The sequence below is a fragment of the Oncorhynchus gorbuscha genome, linkage group LG05 (genome assembly GCF_021184085.1).
Source record: "Oncorhynchus gorbuscha isolate QuinsamMale2020 ecotype Even-year linkage group LG05, OgorEven_v1.0, whole genome shotgun sequence".
NCBI lineage: Eukaryota > Metazoa > Chordata > Actinopteri > Salmoniformes > Salmonidae > Oncorhynchus > Oncorhynchus gorbuscha.
The window spans coordinates 49,378,015-49,398,126 of NC_060177.1; the positions used below are offsets into that span (position 1 = coordinate 49,378,015).

General features: G+C 46.3%; 1 protein-coding gene across 8 annotated transcripts in view; it reads right to left on the bottom strand.

Annotated features, from left to right (window-relative positions):
- mctp1a (multiple C2 domains, transmembrane 1a) overlaps positions 1–20,112 on the bottom strand; it is a 276,577-nt gene that overhangs the window by 26,182 nt on the left and 230,283 nt on the right. For all 8 annotated transcript variants that reach the window (XM_046350033.1, XM_046350031.1, XM_046350026.1 and 5 more), the window contains one exon: positions 5,729–5,785. In XM_046350033.1, coding sequence (XP_046205989.1) covers positions 5,729–5,785 — 57 coding nt within the window. The remainder of the gene's footprint in view (positions 1–5,728; positions 5,786–20,112) is intronic.

A 20,112-nucleotide genomic window follows, 5' to 3' on the forward strand; every position in this document is an offset into this window, starting at 1 on the left:
CCGCTCTGTGAGACAGGCTATCACACACAGGGACCCTGGAGGTGATAACTTTACTCCAGCTCTGGACAGCAGGCTGTGTAAGACAAAGCTGCGACATAGATGTCATTCAGTCCCTACAGATGCTCCTGGAAAGTCTAGTCTGTCCTGTACTTACACCGAAAGCTCCCATGGAAAACATGTACCAACCTGATCTCATAGTTTCACTCCGGAATTTGACCTAATTGGATGAGCGTTGAGTTTTGACCCATTAATTCCGCGTGGTTACAGGGTTTCAAACAGGGTTAAGTTTAGGTATTGATTCCACGTGGTTACAGGGTTTCAAACAGGGTTAAGTTTAGGTATTGATTCCGCGTGGTTACAGGGTTAATTCCGCGTGGTTACAGGGTTAATTCCGCGTGGTTACAGGGTTAATTCCGCGTTTCAAACAGGTTACAGGGTTAATTTTGGGGAAGGCTTAAATCAAAATAATAATAATAATAATAATAATAAAAAGACCTGTTTGTCATCAGGTGAAAGAGGACCACAGGGTTTCAAACAGGGTTAAGTTTAGGTATTGATTCCGCGTGGTTAAGGTTAGGGCTATGGTTTGGGGAAGGCTTAAATCAAAATAATAATAATAATAATAATAATAATAAAAAGACCTGTTTCCAGTATCATCAACTAGTCTCCATGCTTGCTAGAGAATTGTGAACTGCAATGGCGCAGATGGGCTGAGTACAGCTGCAGCGATAGGTAAGCTGCTCTGACAGCTGATGCTTAAAGTTAGTGAGAGAGATATAAGTCTCCAACTTCAGTGATTTATGCAATTCGTTCCAGTCATTGGCAGAAGAGAACTGGAAGGAAAGGCAGCCAAAGGAGGAATAGGCTTTGGGGGTGCCCAGTGAAATATACCTGCTGGAGCACGTGCTAAGGGTGGGTGCTGCTATGGTAACCAGTGTGCTGAGATAAGGCGGGGCTTTACCTAGCAAAGACTTATAGATGTCCTGGAGCCAGTGGGTTTGGCGACGAATATGAAGCGAGGGCCAGCCAACGAGAGCATACAGGTCGCAGTGGTGGGTAGTATTATGGGGCTTTGGTGACAAAACGGAGGGCAATGTGATAGACTGCATCCAATTTGCTGAGTAGAGGGTTGGAGGCTATTTTGTAAATGACATCGCCGAAGTCAGGGATCAGTAGGATAGTCAGTTTTACGAGGGTATGTTTGGCAGCATGAGTGAAGGAGGCTTTGTTGTGAAATAGGACGCCAATTCTAGATTTAATTTTGGATTGGAGATGCTTAATCTGAGTCTGGAAGGAGAGTTTACAGTCTAGCCAGACACCTAGGTATTTATAGTTGTCCACATATTCTATGTCGAACCGTCCAGAGTAGTGATGCTAGTCGGGTGGGAAGGTGCGGTTGAAGAGCATGCATTTCGTTTTACTTGCATTTAAGAGCAGTTGGAGGCCATGGAAGGAGAGTTGTATGGCATTGAAGCTCGTTTGGAGGTTAGTTAACACAGTGTCCAAAGACGGGCCAGAAGTACACAGAATGGTGTCGTCTAGACCATCATCATTGATGTAGACAGAGAAAAGAGTCGGTCCCAGGAATTGAACCCTGTGGCACCCTCATAGAGACTGCCAGAGGTCCGGACAACAGGCCCCCTGATTTGACACACTGAACTCTCTGGGAAGTAGTTGGTGAACCAGGCGAGGCAGTCATTAGAGAAACCAAGACTGTTGAGTCTGCCGATAAGAATACGGTGATTGACAGAGTCGAAAGCCTTGGCCAGGTCGATGAAGACGGCTGCATCGTACTGTCTTTTATCGACGGCGGTTATGATATCGTCTAGGATCTTGAGCGTGGCTGAGGTGCACACATGACCGGCTCGGAAACCAGAAAGCATAGCGGAGAAGGTACGGTGGGATTCGAAATGGTCGGTGATCTGTTTGTTAACTTGACGTTCGAAGACTTTAGAAAGCCTTTCTGCCTTTCTAAAGCAGAGCAGGATGGATATCAGCCTGTAACAGTCTGGGTCTAGAGTGTCTCCCTCTTTGAAGAGGGGTATGACCGCGGCCACTTTCCACTCTTTAGGAATCTTAGACGATACAAAAGAGAGGTTGAACAGACTAGTAATAATAGGGGTTGCAACAATGGCGGCAGATAAGTTGCTCTCTGGCTTGAGCCCAGTGCTGTGCCATCGTTATGTTCTGGAGGAGGAGTGCCGGCGAAGGCACATTTCCACGTCCTCAGCACCTTTTCAAATGCTCAAAATCCACGGCTCTTTCCTGTCACCAGCCTGACATGTACAATCTTAGAGAAAAAGGTCCTATCTAGAACCTAAAAGGGTTCTCCAGCTGTCCCCATAGGAGAACCCTTTGAAGAACCCTTTTTGGTTCCAGGTAAAACCATATTGGGTTCCATGTAGAACCCTTTCCCCAGGGGGTAGGTGTGTGAGTGTGTCTGTCTGTCGCTGTCTGTTAATCATACAGGTCTCTCTCACTCCCTCTCTCTCCCTCTCTCTCACTCCCTCTCTTTCAGGGATGAGTGAGCAGACGGCGGTGTGTGTGTGTGTGCCGACAGTGTGTGATGGCAGAACCATCGCCTGCTGGATCCCCTGTAGCGAGGGCCTGTCTGGAGGATGACAGACAGGCAACAGGCAGGAGCCCAGAGAGACGTGGAGGGAGGGAGGGGTGAGAACCAGTGCCAGCCAAGGTAATGACACCCTCATTAGAATATGGCCACTTTCTGTTAGTGTGTGTTTAGCTCTTCAACTGTAATGCAGGTGTTGACATTGATGACATTGAGACCTTGGTATATCAAGTGTGTGTGTTTGTGCGGGCGTGTGTGCGCACATGTGTGTCTAGTCATTGCCATGAATTTACTGGCTGTGGAAGGGTTCGCAGGAAACACATCTTGAACATCTTTAAGTCCTGCCATTCGCACACACACACACACACACACACACACACACACACACACACACACACACACACACACACACACACACACACACACACACACACACACACACACACACACACACACACACACACACACACACACACACACACACACACACACACACACACACACACACACACAGCTATTCACCTGGACCATCTCAACAGGTACTATAACGCTCTATGAAACTGTCTTCTGCGTTGATATCATGTTCTCATCCCACGTGGACAGTTCACAGGCAGGCACGCAGCGCGCTCAAACAAGCACACACCGCCAGAGAGAGAAGAGGAGGAGGAGGAAGAGGAGGGAGAAGCAGCACAGAGTTCAGCTTCATTCTTCTTTTCCCCTTCAGGTGCCCGCTTGGGTTTAACAACTGAGCCGTCCCCATCAATTAGCCTGGACTTTGGACTTTCATTGAGAGTAAGTGACTAATATCAGCGTTGGCGAAGAAGAAAGACACTTTTCACGATTGCCCAACAATCTGTTAAGTGGATACACATGTGGCTGCCTCGGCGAAGCCTGCAAGGGGTCCTCTCCCCAATAAAAAACAGGTGCTCCACTTTTTTGCCATGTAATACCCCATTTAGCCCCCGGAGCAAAGGTTATCCAGCTAATAGCTGCCTTGTGGTGCACAGGGAAGAGCAGCACACACGGCCAGAACTGAACATCTGGAACGGATTGCACATACTTGCAACATATGCTTCAGGTTCAATTAAAATGAGGCCTTGGCACATTTATTAATTTTTTTTTTCTACCTTTTGTGCCGTGAAAAAGGACTCCTCTGACCTGACCTTAATATTATACAATTTTAGCAAAGAGGAGAGGTAATGAGAGCGTCAGGTCATTTCAATACCTGAGAGTGAGAATGGAAATGACAAATTTGTTCAGCCTCAAAACTCCATTTGTTGTGCACTTAACCAGGGAATAGGGGGGGGGGGGGTGTAAGAATGAAAGAGAACGGGGGAGGGCAGGAATGGAGGGAGGGAGCGAAAGAGTTAGGGAGAGGGCTAGGGTGGTTTGAAGAGACAGATATTGGTGAAATAAAGAAGAAAAACACCCCCCTTTCAACCTCCCTTCAGCTCAAATGGAATGCTAACATTTGAGGGGAGCGATAGATCAAAATGTATGAAGCCAGAGTTGGTCAATTGTAGCCTTTGTGGTCGCCTTGCTATCCGGCGCCTCAGCCCTGTGTGCAGAAAGAGCAGGGCCCTCTTATGTGGAATAATCAGCTCAGGACTCAATCTGACAGACGCCGCGAGCTGCAGCTCCCTCATTTCAATATGAGAGTTGAAATGTATTTTTTTTCTCTTTCTATAATCTGCATCTTTTCAAACGCCTGTTTATTTTCTTCTGAGGGAAGGGAGGAAATGCAGAAAAAGAAAAGTAGAGCGATAGAGAGGTGAAAAAAGGTTCAAGGTTGCTTAACGCATATCTTCAATCGCCGCCCCGTACACCGTAGCCTTGGAACCTTGCAGCCGTGGAACTTTTCCCTCAGAGCCGCTGGAGGAAGGGGGAATGAAAATGCCGAGACGCATGTGGACTGGAGTGCACATAATATCTGCTTTTTTAACCCTGTGATCTCACACAGACACTTGTGGCACTTTGGATATTTCAAAGGGCTGGAAAGAGGTCAGCCTAAAATAACTCCACTCTAAATGAAGAGAGTCTTCAGGCTATTTCATTTCAGATAACAAATTGCTTCGTCAAAGGCTCATACAAGTCGAATAAAAAGGACAGACTGAAGAGATTTTTGTCGAAAGTAGTGCCCAGAGATGCTACATCAGATGATATTCGAATTGGTCTTGGTGTTGGGCAAAAAAATGAACAATAACCACGAATCAGTGTGCAGACACACCACAACATGTCACGTATTGCCACCTGTTGTTACCTGATAGCTGCTGAGCACATATTCTCTTTTATTACTAAGTCAATGAGAAGATAACGCTCCTAAATAGTTCCTGAAGCTCCTTAAAGTCGGCGCTTTAAGCGTGATCCCATCTCGGCGGCGCAACGGGCCAACGCTGCACATCGGCATTCCAAATACAGTAGATAGCCACATAAAGAAGAGAAGAGGACGTTATAGAAGAGCGAAGCAGAGCAAATCACTAACACTGGCAACCGTGACGCTATGCATGAAGGGGTTACAACAGGCAGAGGACCACGTGTCTGGAGCCATTTCAGGAAGACGACGAACAGTGTTCAAAGTTTGGATGCGTGCGTGCGTGTCTGCGTGCACATTTGAACGTGTGCATCTGAAGACTGGAGTGTATTGAAATGGAGTGTACACAATGCATCTATGTGTTTCTATTTCCTGTGTGTGGAACGCTGGCACCCCAGAGACATCCTGTCCCTTGACAGCATACAGAGAGAGAGAGAGAGAGAGAGAGAGAGAGAGAGAGAGAGAGAGAGAGAGAGAGAGAGAGAGAGAGAGAGAGAGAGAGAGAGAGAGAGAGAGAGAGAGAGAGAGAGAGAGAGAGAGAGAGAGAGAGAGAGAGAGAGAGAGAGAGAGAGAGAGAGAGAGAGAGAGAGAGAGAGAGAGAGAGAGAGAGAGAGAGAGAGAGAGAGAGAGAGAGAGAGAGAGAGAGAGAGAGAGAGAGAGAGAGAGAGAGAGAGAGAGAGAGAGAGAGAGAGAGAGAGAGAGAGAGAGAGAGAGAGAGAGAGAGAGAGAGAGAGAGAGAGAGAGAGAGAGAGAGAGAGAGAGAGAGAGAGAGAGAGAGAGAGAGAGAGAGAGAGAGAGAGAGAGAGAGAGAGAGAGAGAGAGAGAGAGAGAGAGAGAGAGATAATTACCTTGTCATCTTTCTCATAGTCCATATCCTCGTCCTCCAGCAAGTCCTCCATCGCTTGCTGCACGGCGGTTGCCACAGGAACAAGAGAAGAAGAGAGAGATTTAAAAATACACAAGTGGGGCAGACAAGTATTCTCATTCATTCTCATTACCACAGATTGCACTATGTACAGTATACTGTACACATGGCTGATGTTAATACAAGTCAATACAGGGCTGATTGTGGGACTGTTAGTCTTCCAGGCCAATCTGAGCCCACCCCTGACCACCCATTCCCCTACCTCTTCTATCACTACAGGGGGTAGAGGAGAGGAGAGGACGGCCTCCAGCAGAGGAAGCCCCAGTGACAGAGAAGTGTAACTATCTGCTTCACTGGTCCCTAACTGATGGAACAACAGCCATTTCAGTAGGGTCCTCCCACTAACCCCCATAACACACACAAACACACACAAGGGAGAACAGATAAAGAAAGAGAGAGAGAGAGAGAGACTGGCAGAGAGAGAGCGGGTGAAAGTAAAAATGAAAATGAAAATATTTCTATGTATGTTTGCATGTCTGGGATGCTGAAAAAAATAGGTTAAGGAGTTGTGGTTGTTGTTTTGACCTTTCTGATAAAAGGCATAAAGACATCATTATTAACCATACGTACATTATGTGTCTTCTTCAACCTGCTCAAATGGCCTTTTAAATCACCTCGCAGGCCTACATAAGCACATGAACTAGGTTTTGAATCAATCTCTTGCCATTAGCTATAGGCAAGGAAGAAAGTGGGGGAAAAACAGGCGCTCAAAGTTGTATTACACAACAATGAAGGATGGAGCAGTCAACTGTAAACAGGTTGACTCAGATCAGTGATTGAACTTCGTATCCCCTGGGAAAGAGGAGATCTGTAGATAGTCGGACGGACAGAAGTACGGACAAACAGATGGATGGACCGGACGGATGGAGAAACAGACAGAGTCGGTGGTATCACGCGTGGATTCTTGCTGCCTGCCTGCCTGCCTGAGGAGCAGTGGTAGGACGGCACAGATCGTTATTCCCTCCTCTCCTGCCTCCTCCCCGTCAATCACACATCAAAGCTACAGGGTCAGACGCAGCGGCATTACCATAAACAAACGGGCGCATCATAAACCCGTAAGCTGCGAAGGGGGTTGCATTTATCTCCTCCCATTATCCCATACCCCCTACCCTACCCCCCCGCCCGCACCCGCAAACAAGTTGGAGAAATCCAAAAATCATTACTTCCCAGAACAATAGCTTTTGTCCCTTTGTTTTACTGGAATAATAAAAAGTGTGGCTGACATAAGCTCCTTATGTAAATACAGCTTCCCGCAGAAACAAAGAGAGGTTCAACCCAGTTGCGCTGAGCGTGGAGAGAGTAAATACAAGTCATGGCGTTGTGTGTGTGTGTGTGTGTGTGTGTGTGTGTGTGTGTGTGTGTGTGTGTGTGTGTGTGTGTGTGTGTGTGTGTGTGTGTGTGTGTGTGTGTGTGTGTGTGTGTGTATCTATCTACAGCTTAGTATGGTTGTCTAACTTGTTCTACTCCTGCCCATTCGCTGGAATCCATTGGCGAATCACGGCAATCAACTGTTACCAAGCTAACGAGCAAGTGTCCCGCATCTATAACTCTCGTGTACAATAAAGACCTGGGCACCGTGTTAGAATCAACAACCACAAAGGACGCGCTCAAAATGGATCATGGGTTTCTCCAAACACAGCCTTTTTTTTACTACAGTATAGGCCCCATGTTATCTAAAAACAGAGAGAATATCAGCATTACCGACAGAGACAAGGATACCGTTACCCCCCCCCCCCTACGTTCTCTTCTCTCCTCTTGCCTGGGGTAAAGAGAACAGCCTTGTTCACCGCTACGAGAGTGCGTAGTATTATAAATAAATAAAAGGAAAGACATGTCATCTCATCTGCCCTGAAGATTGCCACCACTAAACGCTGTGTCTCCGGAAGACATCAATTACCAGCGCGGTGCTGATGAATTCAACAATTTCCCCTGTCCTGTTATGATGAACACTGTTTGGGTACATTGTACCATTCAGCTGTTTATCCCCTTATCGCATCGCTTGAATTACTATCATTACAAACCGATGCTTCAAAGACTCAATGTCGACAGGATCGTGTAACGTTCTCACAGCCCACGACGCGCTTCAATCCAACACTTTACCAGAGGGGAAATTAACATATTCAAAGCATTCAAATCATCTGAACGGTACAGGTTATACTCACAGATTACAGAGGGTACAGGAATACATATAAAGATCCTGCACATGTGAAATATGTAAAATACATAGCTAGGTGTAATGCAGTGGAGGCGCCTCAGAGGAGGAAGGGGAGGGCCATCCTCCTCAGTGGATTTCATAAAAATAAAAATTGTGAAACATTTCAAAAGTTAGTATTTTTAGATAAAACTATACAAAATATATTCACGTCACTAAATAATTGATTAAAATACACTATTTTGCAATGGCCTACAGTAGCCTCAGCAGCACTCTGTAGGATAGCGCCATTGTGTAGCCGGAGGACAGCTAGATTCCATCGTCCTCTGGTTACATTGACTTCAATACAAAACCTAGGAGGCTCATGGTACTCACTCCCTTCCAGAGACTTACACAGTACTTATGACAACTTCTGGTGGACATCCAACCTATCAGAGCTCTTGCAGCATGGACTGATATGTCCACCCAATCAAAGGATCAGATAATTAATCTAGTACTGAAAGCATAAGCTACAGCTAGCTAGCACTGTAGTGCACAAAATGTGGTAAGTAGTACATTTACATTTTACATTTAAGTCATTTAGCAGACGCTCTTATCCAGAGCGACTTACAAATTGGTGCATTCACCTTATGACATCCAGTGGAACAGCCACTTTACAATATCTAAATATTTTAAGGGGGGGGGTGAGAAGGATTACTTTATGCTATCCTAGGTATTCCTTAAAGAGGTGGGGTTTCAGGTGTCTCCGGAAGGTGGTGATTGACTCCGCTGTCCTGGCGTCGTGAGGGAGTTTGTTCCACCATTGGGGAGCCAGAGCAGCGAACAGTTTTGACTGGGCTGAGCAGGAACTGTACTTCCTCAGTGGTAGGGAGGCGAGCAGGCCAGTGTAGTAGACTCATAGAGAAAGACAATAGTTGAACAATTTTGAACCCATTAATTTATTCAAAAATGAAGGAGTAGCAAGAGAGAGAGAGAGAGAGAGTGACAGAGAGAGAGAGAAAAAGCTAACTATATTTTCATTTTTTTTTCTTCACAGACTTAGCTAGCAAATTCCGCTAGCTAGTTTAGCCTACTCAACCACCCAGCTCAAACAGAGGGATACTATGTTAGCTAGCTGGCTATAACTATCCAACACTGGAACTCTTCCAAGTCAAGGTAAGCTTTTGGTTTGACTAATTTATTGCCTTCTGGGCCCGCCATTGTAACTGCTAAACTGCTTTCTGACTGTACACTGTACCGCATTAGCCAATAGGGTGACAATGATGTACGTTGTGTGCAGCGGTTATGATATGAAGGTTTGGTTTGCAAAGTTTTTTTTCCCGCCTGGTCCCAGTTCACAAGTGAAGGGAAAAGGTGAGAAGAGGACAGCGCGTAGATGTGAAAAGGGATACAACGAGCTGTTTGTATGTGGCTATGAAAGTGAATGGTGTATTTATTCCTCCAAATTCTGTTGAAAAAATGTCTTAAACAAAAGCATACGGAAAGAAACGGGGATAAACAAACCTGAATTTGTCCAATAGAAACTCTTGTTTGCAACTGTTGGGCTAATGATTACATCCTAGTTCAGCTGGATGCACGAAAGAGTGTACAAGGTGGCATTGAATGTGCCACTGACCTGTGTGCACCTACGTTGCAAACTTTCGTTTATAGGTTATGGTTGTATTAACCTCATGATGGGTATAGGGAACATTTTAGTATCATGTAGTAGCCTAAACCTATCGCTGTTACATTGAACTGGGTCAACGGAATATAATAATAATAATAATAATATGCCATTTAGCAGACGCTTTTATCCAAAGCGACTTACAGTCATGTGTGCATACATTGTACGTATGGGTGGTCCCGGGAATCGAACCCACTACCCTGGCGTTACAAGCGCCATGCTCTACCAACTAATATGAACGACAGTCATCCAATATGCTGTAATAGAAGAAAGACAATGCTCATGAAAAAATAATTGCCCTCCCTCATCTGAAACGGCACTGACCGCCACTGGTGAAACGGATAAATAAAGTATAGACCATTTAGCATGGAGCAGTGCTTGTGAACACATGTCCTGGAGGGCAAGTGTCCTGCAGAGTTTATGTGAGTCTGGCTTGTTTAAAACCAGCCTATAGGGTCAGTGCCATGGCAAGCCATTTCCTCTTGTTTGGTCATTAAGCCCCAGTAGGCCGGAGATCCTGACACCTGTGTGCCCTAAAGGAGCAGGGAACAGGGAGCTGACAGAGATATTGATGTACAGTAGGCAAGTACAGGACACTTGAAGTAGGCCTGCCGGCTGTGGGAGGAGAGAGTAAATAGGAAAACTACAGTGGATGTGTGAATTCTGGAATACCACTCAGGCCTTGGATGGGTCGATGAACCTGAACAACCACACACACACACACACACACACACACACACACACACACACACACACACACACACACACACACACACACACACACACACGCACGCACGCACGCACGCACGCACGCACGCACACACACAAGGATAAACACGCACATGCACACACCAGACAAGATCGACATCACCATTCGACCCCCTGAGCTGCCGCTGGCATCCTCTTCACCCCAGCTCGGTGACGTCCGCCCTGCCAAGCGAATGCCGTCCCCCAACCCCCCACACCCCCACCACCCTCCTACCACCACTATCTCTGCTGTCTTCCTCCTAACCTTTCCGAATGACAGCCGCTAGGGGAATTGACGCCAAGGCAGACATCCCGCCGAACATGAAGATATACTCTCCTTTTTTCCCTCTCTCTTCTCTTCCCCCTCTCCTTCTCCTCATCTTCCTCTTTGATACGTGAGAGGGTTTTAACCTCTCCAGCTGCCGGGGTCTGCTCCAGTCCCCTCCAGGCCCTGCTTGGTATGCTGTGTGTGTGTGTGTGTGTGTGTGTGTGTGTGTGTGTGTGTGTGTGTGTGTGTGTGTGTGTGTGTGTGTGTGTGTGTGCACTGGAGGAGAGGGGCGAGGAGAGGGGAGGGCTGGAAGGCTGATAAGGACTGTGGGCAGACAGAGCTTGTCTGACCCATACGGGCCCTTCACAAGCTGTCAGAGCCCTGGCCCTCACAGGGGGGGCCTTCCGTCTATGCTGACCCAGCCCTGGCTCACCCAGCAGGGGGCAGAGAGGGGTGAGGCTGGCCGGGGCGCTCTGGGACTGGGGTTGACGGAGCCTGCCTGTTTTCATGATCACACAGTCCAGTCAAAAGTGCCAATCATAATCATCACTACATTCCAGAGAGATACACATAGTATTATCTTATTGATGGACACATTTGACACATGTCAGCACTGAGTCAGACGGACCAACGCAAGGAAAACCAACCTCTGAGTTTTGCTCAAACAGAACCAAATTGAGATAGACCTGATACCTAGTTTGTATCAGAAACAGGGCTGGTGTGTGTGGTAGAGAGAGGCAGGTGCCTGGCTGGGGAAAGTAGGAGAAAGTAGGAGTCACAGGGTAGAGGAGGCTCTGGGCTAGTGTCTGAACACCCACACACCCACACACACACACACACACACACACACACACACACACACACACACACACACACACACACACACACACACACACACACACACACACACACACACACACACACACACACACACACACACACACACACACAGAACAGTCAGAGAGAGCAGCAACAGAACAACAACAAGGACTGCGGCAGAACACGGAGAGCTGACATTGTTAGCAGCAACGGGTACAGAGGTTCACAGGGATAGAGAGGGGGAGGCTGGGAGACTGGCGCGGCGTTCTCGCCCCACTCCCAACCCCGTCTGCCTGCCTGCCAGCGAAGAGGAGCAGGGGCGGCACGGGGGAAATCAGCGGGGCACAAACGCTTCCAGTTAAAAGTGACATGACCTTTTGATTTTGTCACCTGTCACCGACTGCCATGTCTTCCGCTGCACTGAGGAGCGCCTGCCAGGCACCGCAGCCTCCCTCTCTCTCTCCTTTTGTCTATCTCTCTGTTTTTGGGGCAGGGCCATTGCGGAGGTGTTCCTTTGGTTTGAGTGAAGGCACACTGGGCCAGGCTCTCTCTTTCTCCTCCTCCTCCTGCTCCTCCTTATCAGAATATAGTTCATTCTCCTCTCTTTCTGTCAAATCAAATCCTTATGGGGACACATGACATCCCATTAACTTCTTCCAAGGCTTGTTGCTCATTTAAATGAATTATATCCCTACCTATTCTTTCATGGTACAAGTTAACAGAAATGGATTGCTGTCCACATCTAACTAACAAGACACTGATGGCCAAATGGATGTACTGTGCATTCACAATCGACTTAATGTGAGAAGAAAGACAACAATTAGTCAATTCAAGTAGAAGGGGCAGAGAGAGAGAGAGAGACAGAGAGAGAGAGAGAGAGAGAGAGAGAGAGAGAGAGAGAGAGAGAGAGAGAGAGAGAGAGAGGGAGACAGAGAGGGAGAGAGGGAGAGAGAGAGCGAGAGAAGCTGCAGGCTCTATCCTGGCAAACACCAATAAAGGCTGAGAGAGTAGAAATTGGTGGAGTAAAGGCCCAGGGTCGTATGGGAGGCCTGGTCTTTTGAAACAATATGAGAGAGAGAGAGAGAGAGAGAGAGAGAGAGAGAGAGAGAGAGAGAGAGAGAGAGAGAGAGAGAGAGAGAGAGAGAGAGAGAGAGAGAGAGAGAGAGAGAGAGAGAGAGAGAGAGAGAGAGAGAGAGAGAGAGAGAGAGAGAGAGAGAGAAATTAGACTACTTGACACTGGAAAGAGTCAAGCAAAACACTGACCAACCTAGAATGCTATTTGGCCCTAAACAGAGAATACACAGTAGCAGAATACCTGACCACTGTGACAGACCCAAAATTAAGAAAATCCTTGAATATGTACACTCAGAAAAAAATTGTCTATCTAGAACCTAAAAGGGTTCTTCAGCTGTTCCCATAGGAGAACCCTTTGAAGAACCCTTTTGGGCTCCAGGTAGATCCCTTTTGAGTTCCACGTAGAACCCTTTCCACAGGGGGTTCCACACGGAACCCAAAAGAGTGCTACCTGGAACCAAAAAGGGTTCTGCCTCGAACCGAAAAGGGTTCTCCTATGGGGACAGCCGAATAACCCTTTTGGAACCCTTTTTCTACGAGTGTACAGTCTCAGTGAGCATAGCCGTGCTATTGTGAGGGGCCGTCATATGCGGGTACCAGTTCCTGACACTTCTCCCTATTGCCAAGGATTTTCCGGGAACTCAAATATTATTTTCAGATTTCCCAAAATGTGTACGAAAAGCTTGGTGAGGAGAAGCCTTCTGTCAAAGAAAAGAAGAAAACATCCAGCCGGCTCCCACCCATCGACTGCCCGCAAAATGAGATGGAAACTGAGCTGCAATTTCTCACTTCCTGCCAAAGGTATAACCATATGAGAGACACATATTTCCCACAGATCACACAGACCCGCAAAGAACTTGAAAACAAATCAAGCATCGATAAACTCCCAGATCTGTTAGCCGAAATGCAGCAATTTGCGATCACAGCAGCAAGATTTGTGACCCACTGCCAATGAAAACAGGGCGACCAGTGGAGCTCAAACAACATTGTACCTTCAACCCAGATTCATCTGTTTACTTGTCTTCCCCTACGAATCGCACCTCAACTATTCGCAAGAAGTTAAAAACACTGTACATAGCTGATAATATACATTTCATCCTTTTGAAACCTTGATGAGTGCAATGTTTACTGTATATTTTTGTTGTTTGACGTTTTCAGTTTCTTCTCACTTCCCTTTATTGCTGATGTCACTTGCTTTGGCAATGTAAACATTTGTTTCCCATGCCAATAAAAGCACAATTCAATTGAAGTGAGAGAAAGAGAGAGAGAGATGGAGAGAGAGAGAGGGAGGGAGGGAGGGAGGGAGGGAGGGGGAGAAAATACACCTTAAATCTTAGCTGCCAAGTTATCAGAGACTACCTTGTGTACGTATAGTGATTTACAGGCGAAACATGCTACCCAGATTTTAAAAATAACTTTCGACAGATCCCTGTACATAAACTCCCCTATTCACAACCAGAGAGAGATGGGAAGGACTTCACGGTTGTCAGTGTTTTTGCTTTGTTTCAATGTGTCTTGTTCTCTTTTTGTTTTGTTTCCTTATAGATCATTTCTGTGCATGCTCATGTATGCACTGTAAATATAAACTATATACTACATTCAATTACGTATACACCCCATACACTTATCCACACACTCCCATAGGCAAACACTCCCATACAAAACCAAGGTGTGTGTGTGCGCTGGCATATATGTGCACACACACACACGTGCATGCAACCCACACATACACACACACTACCCGACACCTGCATGCATGCTCACCAACACTCCATAGACGTTCCCATTGTACCTCGTTGTACCTATTCAATGTTGCTACACGTATCCACTGCCTGATTTCATTGTACCAATATATATATATTCTTATTGTTTTGTTTACTTATCAAAGCAAAATCGTTTTTTAGATTATCACATTATTGCCATTTTGTATTCATTTTACTTCTATTATTTGTTTAAAAAAAATAAAAAATAGTAATATTTATGTGTATATATATATATATATACATACTTTTTTTTCTTCTTTCTCTTATCGCCATTTACTATTATAAATGTTTTACTCTTACTGTTGATGTCATTATGTCACTTCACATTAGCAACAGTGGCCTTGTCATTCGTGCTAATAGAGCCTATCTGGATCGGAAATCTGAGAGAGGAGGAAGAGAGAAGCACAGCGAGCGACAGCGAGAGAGCGAGAGACTTTTGTAAGTGTAATGTTTACAGTAAATGTTTTATTGCTTATTGTCTACTTCACTTGCTTTGGCAATGTAAACATGTTTCCCATGCCAATAAAGCCCCTTGAATTGAATTGAGAGAGAAAGAAAGAGCCTATCTGAATCTGAAATCTGAGGGGAGAAAGACAGAAGGACAGTGAGAAACAGAGAGAGAAAGAAAGAGACAACAAGAGACAACGAGAAAGAGGGGGAGAGAGAGAGAGAGAGAGAGGGGGAAGAGAGAGAGCGAGAGAGAGAGAAAGAGAGAGCGAGAGAGAGAGAGAGAGAGAGGGGGGAAAGAGAGAGAGCGAGAGAGAGAGAGAGAGAGAGAGACAACACCGCCGTATTTCTGCACCATGACAGCATGTGCTATAATTAACACCTCCACAACATCTGGTAAAGAGTTTTCCGGGCCAGTGGCTCAGCAGTGCCGGTCGGTCTTCCAGCGACGGCCCTACAGGCCTCCAGCTTTTCCATTCCAGCTGAGCTGTACCCCGCTTGACTGAGCCCAGCCACCCGGTCACCCAACCCGGCAACTCAGAGACGGAACCTACCAAACGGTTCCAGGTTTCAAAACAAACGGGGTGGTGGTGGTAAATGGTTGACTAGGAGAGGTGATAGGTGCTGATGGAGGTGGTGGTATTGTTGGCGCGGTCATCCTATCTTTGTCTCCAGACACACTAGTCTAGCCGGAGGGTGCAGTACCACCTTCAAACAGTAGGGGTCTCTACTGAAACACAGAGGGCCAGTATGCAAGATGAACAGCTCTTTACATAAAAAATAAACAGTTATATTATTTTCCAACTGCAATGAGAATAGCATACAATTATGTTGTGGCATTGGTCAGACTGTCTGCACCTGTAATGATGTCTCAACACGTAACACTTAAAAACACCCTGTCCCCACCACTCTGACCAGCAGCAGTACCATATTCTCTCCCTCTGTCCTGTCAAGGCTCACATAGCCCAGCAGTGTCTGGCATGTTAATAACATCTTTTATCCATAACAAGCCACACACCGCCTTAGAGAGGGTGACACACGGGTCATCTAATGGTGCCACAGCTGACAGACAAGATAACAGGGTTAGAGGTCAGAGGTCAGAAAAAGGCAAGGTAAGAGATGAGGCCAGTCACACTGTTGCTGCACCAGGTCTTTAATAGCTGGTCCAAGGTCATCTTTTCTGTTCAGCACGTCTACTGGTGAAGGTAAGGCCTGCATGAGGAGAACCGGTCTGATATATGTTGTATAGGAAGAGAGTTGCACACTCCATATATATATATATATATATATATATATATATATATATATATATATATATATAAACTCCCAGTAAATTATTGGGTGTAAAAAAAACACCAACGTTTCGGCATCACCGTGCCTTATTCAGTTTAGTGTCACGAATGCTTGAACCAGGTTGTGTAGAGTAACCAGAGCGCCAGTGACCCTGAGGTGAATATTACAGCGTGTAGAAAAACTGTGTTCGTTTACCCATTATGGACAGGGCTGTGGTTTTGGTATAGAATACGAGAGGGATACTCACATTGAACCCATCACATGGAACTCATTTTATTTCATTAGGGAGTTTGTAATCAACTGAGTCCCCCCCCTCCTCCCTTTTAGTCAAAGTGAGTTGAGTTCAAGAGAGATTCCTCCAGTATTACCCTCATCCCAGGTTTTTGGAAAAAACCACAGCCTTCCGGATGCTGACCCTTGGTGAAGCACAATGGTTTCATTTGACATGTTCTTTAAAGCATTTAGTGGCCGGGTTGTTCTCTTTTCTTTTCCAGGCGAGTGAACGAGGAGGCCACAACTTTCTTTCTCTCTCTAAACCACTCTCCCCCCGACTCCAGTGACAAAATGTGAAACACTGCTTTAAAACAAACAGGGACATGCCTTTGGGGATACATCAGTGTCTGTGTGTGTGTGTGCGTGTGTGCGTGTGTGTGCGGCCGTGAAAGAGAGCTTGGCTCGTGCACGCGCCCGTGTGTGTGTGTGTGTGTATAGCATGGGGGACAATCATTTTCATATCATATACACAATCACATCCCTTAAAAAACTGTCCTTCTCCTAGTGCTATAGTGCTTTCTGGATGGCTGCAACTGCTGTGTGTGTGACTCCGCAGCAGAGGGCTCATATTACTGCAAGGTGAAATTACTGTCTGTCTGTCTGTCTGTCTGTCTGTCTGTCTGTCTGTCTGTCTGTCTGTCTGTCTGTCTGTCTGTCTGTCTGTCTGTCTGTCTGTCTGTCTGCCTGCCTGTCTGCCTGTCTGCCTGCCTGCCTGCCTGCCTGCCTGCCTGCCTGCCTGCCTGCCTGCCTGCCTGCCTGCCTGCCAGCCAGCCAGCCAGCCAGCCAGCCAGCCAGCCAGCCAGCCAGCCAGCCAATGTGAAGATGGCAGCCGAGCCCAGGTGGGAGAAGCAGGATGATACACTCCTAGAGAATGGCCCCTATAACATATCACAGCTCCTCAACCATCCTGCACAGCAGTGCTCAGACACTGACAAAGAGAGGAAAGGCGAGATGGAGGCACTGATATCACACGCCAAGAGCGGTGATTTTCTACAGAGGACGTCTTTTGTGCCAGCTATATACGGCATGTTCCTTCGGCGCAGTGGTCTCGGATGTAAGTGAAAGGTGCTAATCTAAAACAATTACTCCCATTCTCCTGCCCACGCATCCCCCATATAGAATGTACACAGTGAGAGAGAGTACGAGAGACTCCATCCCAGGAGTTGATAATGGAATAACTTCCCATTTTTTAGGGACTGTGTGTGAGTGGAGTGCAGTGCTGTGGCTCATCATGGGGATGGGGCTCAGTCAGCGGCTTTGGTTAATGGGAAGCATACCCGTGTGTTTGTTTACTGTGGCGGGGAGCGGAACACCCCCCCCCCCCCCCCCCCCAATACCTCATCTGTTGTGGTTACAATCGTCCAACTGTAGAACAATGGAGGAAGAGAAAAGAGTAGGGGGGAGTAATAACATAATGGCAGCTCTGTCTGAACCCTCCTCTCTCATTGGAAGCACAGGTCACTAATAGTGAACCACACCAACCTGGTTCTGCAGGCACGCAAGCGCACAGACAGACAGACAGACAGACAGACAGACAGACAGACAGACAGACAGACAGACAGACAGACAGACAGACAGACAGACAGACAGACAGACAGACAGACAGACACAGACAGACAGACAGACACGACAGACACAGACAGACAGACAGACAGACAGACAGACAGACAGACAGACAGACAGACAGACAGACAGACAGACAGACAGACAGACAGACAGACAGACAGACAGACAGACAGACAGACAGACAGACAGACAGACAGACAGACAGACAGACAGACAGACAGACAGACAGACAGACAGACAGACAGACAGACAGACAGACAGACAGACAGACAGACAGACAGACAGACAGACAGACAGACAGACAGACAGACAGACAGACAGACAGACAGACAGACAGACAGACAGACAGACAGACAGACAGACAGACAGACAGACAGACAGACAGACAGACAGACAGACAGACAGACAGACAGACAGACAGACAGACAGACAGACAGACAGACAGACAGACAGACAGACAGACAGACAGACAGACAGACAGACAGACAGACAGACAGACAGACAGACAGACAGACAGACAGACAGACAGACAGACAGACAGACAGACAGACAGACAGACAGACAGACAGACAGACAGACAGACAGACAGACAGACAGACAGACAGACAGACAGACAGACAGACAGACAGACAGACAGACAGACAGACAGACAGACAGACAGACAGACAGACAGACAGACAGACAGACAGACAGACAGACAGACAGACAGACAGACAGACAGACAGACAGACAGACAAAAACCCAGCTGACCTGGTTTTGGCCAGGGCTCAGATCTCACAGTTGTCATAAGGCTGGGAGATTTTCCTTAACATGTGATCTGACCAGGGAAAGGTCTGGGCCCAGGGTCGTTCCTGGTCTGGCCACTTTAGTCAGTTACAATTCCTGGTCTTGTACTCATCGGCCACAATACTGTTCAGAATGAGGAGAAGTGTAAATTGGCGTTGATATGGGGTGAATAATATACTGTGTTCACAAGAAGAGGGGACGTTTTTTTTTATTCTATCAGATAAATACCACTCATTACAGTGTTAACTGGTTTTAATGCAGAAGCCAATTCGGGGAGTCCTCGAGACAGTAGGAACGGGCGGCGGGGGGGCTCTTCTGCATAGAGAGTTATTTGTATGTGAAGTGAATAGGTATATGCAATCTTTATTGCTTTGATTCAATTAAAACGTGCCTGGTGAAATAACATCGTTATTCATAGATCATATGGAGGTATATAAATAATGAAATCCTTTTTTTTGGTTTGTGTCTACAGATTCCTGTCAGGCAATGTCGCCATCTACAGGGAAATACTGTATATACAGAGCATTGAAAGCAGGAGTGAAGCACCAAGGTACAAAAACGACAAAAGCTGCATGTGTGCACTGCTATGTGCGTACGTGGGTTTTACACTCAGTTTAACTTCCCGTTGTAAAAATACATGCATTTCTTGCTGTTAATTGTGACCCGGCCACAATAATGTCTGCAATGGCTAAACACATCTATGCCTGAAGCCTGTTCAACTATTTCCTAACATTCAGGTAATACTAAAACTTAGTGCATTGACAGCTACATCCTGTTAAAAAAAAAACAACAACAAAAAAGCACAATTAGTTATTCAAATGAGTTTCGCCTGTTGTTTTCATTGGTTTAACGGCTATCTGTTCCATATCCTGAACAATCTGCTGAACTGCGACCTCGTGAAAGATGAAGTCATGTACGTTAAGAGAGGACAACATGTGGTCTCTTTATTGTGCATTCTGGAAGGTAGTCTGGAAGGTAGTCTGGAAGGTAGTCTGGAAATGCTCTTATTAAAATGAATCACTTCATTGTTCACGCTCGCACCACAATTGCGGTGCAGCTTCTGCGTCACACGACTCTCCAACTACACCTCGGTGATTAAAAACATGTCCACTTCTCCGTGACATTGCTTTGACACTGTTTCATCGGAATAGGAGATAAAAATAAAAAACTTTAAAAAAAAAAACACAATTAAATACATATAATACCAGGTAAGTGGCGTAGCCTTTCTCAAGGTGACAAGCTATTATTTCCTCCTATGCAAGAGGACAAATTTGAGAGCGATTCTTGAAAGTTCAAGGCAATTGGCGTTTCTCATTTAGAAGCGTAATGGAAATAATTTTCTCTCGGTGTCTGTTTCTTGTTTGCATTAACTTTGTGACTCTTTTCAGTCCTATTTCTACATCTAGAGAGAAGGTGCCAACACAATGTGTCCACTCCCTAGTCCACATCTGTTAGC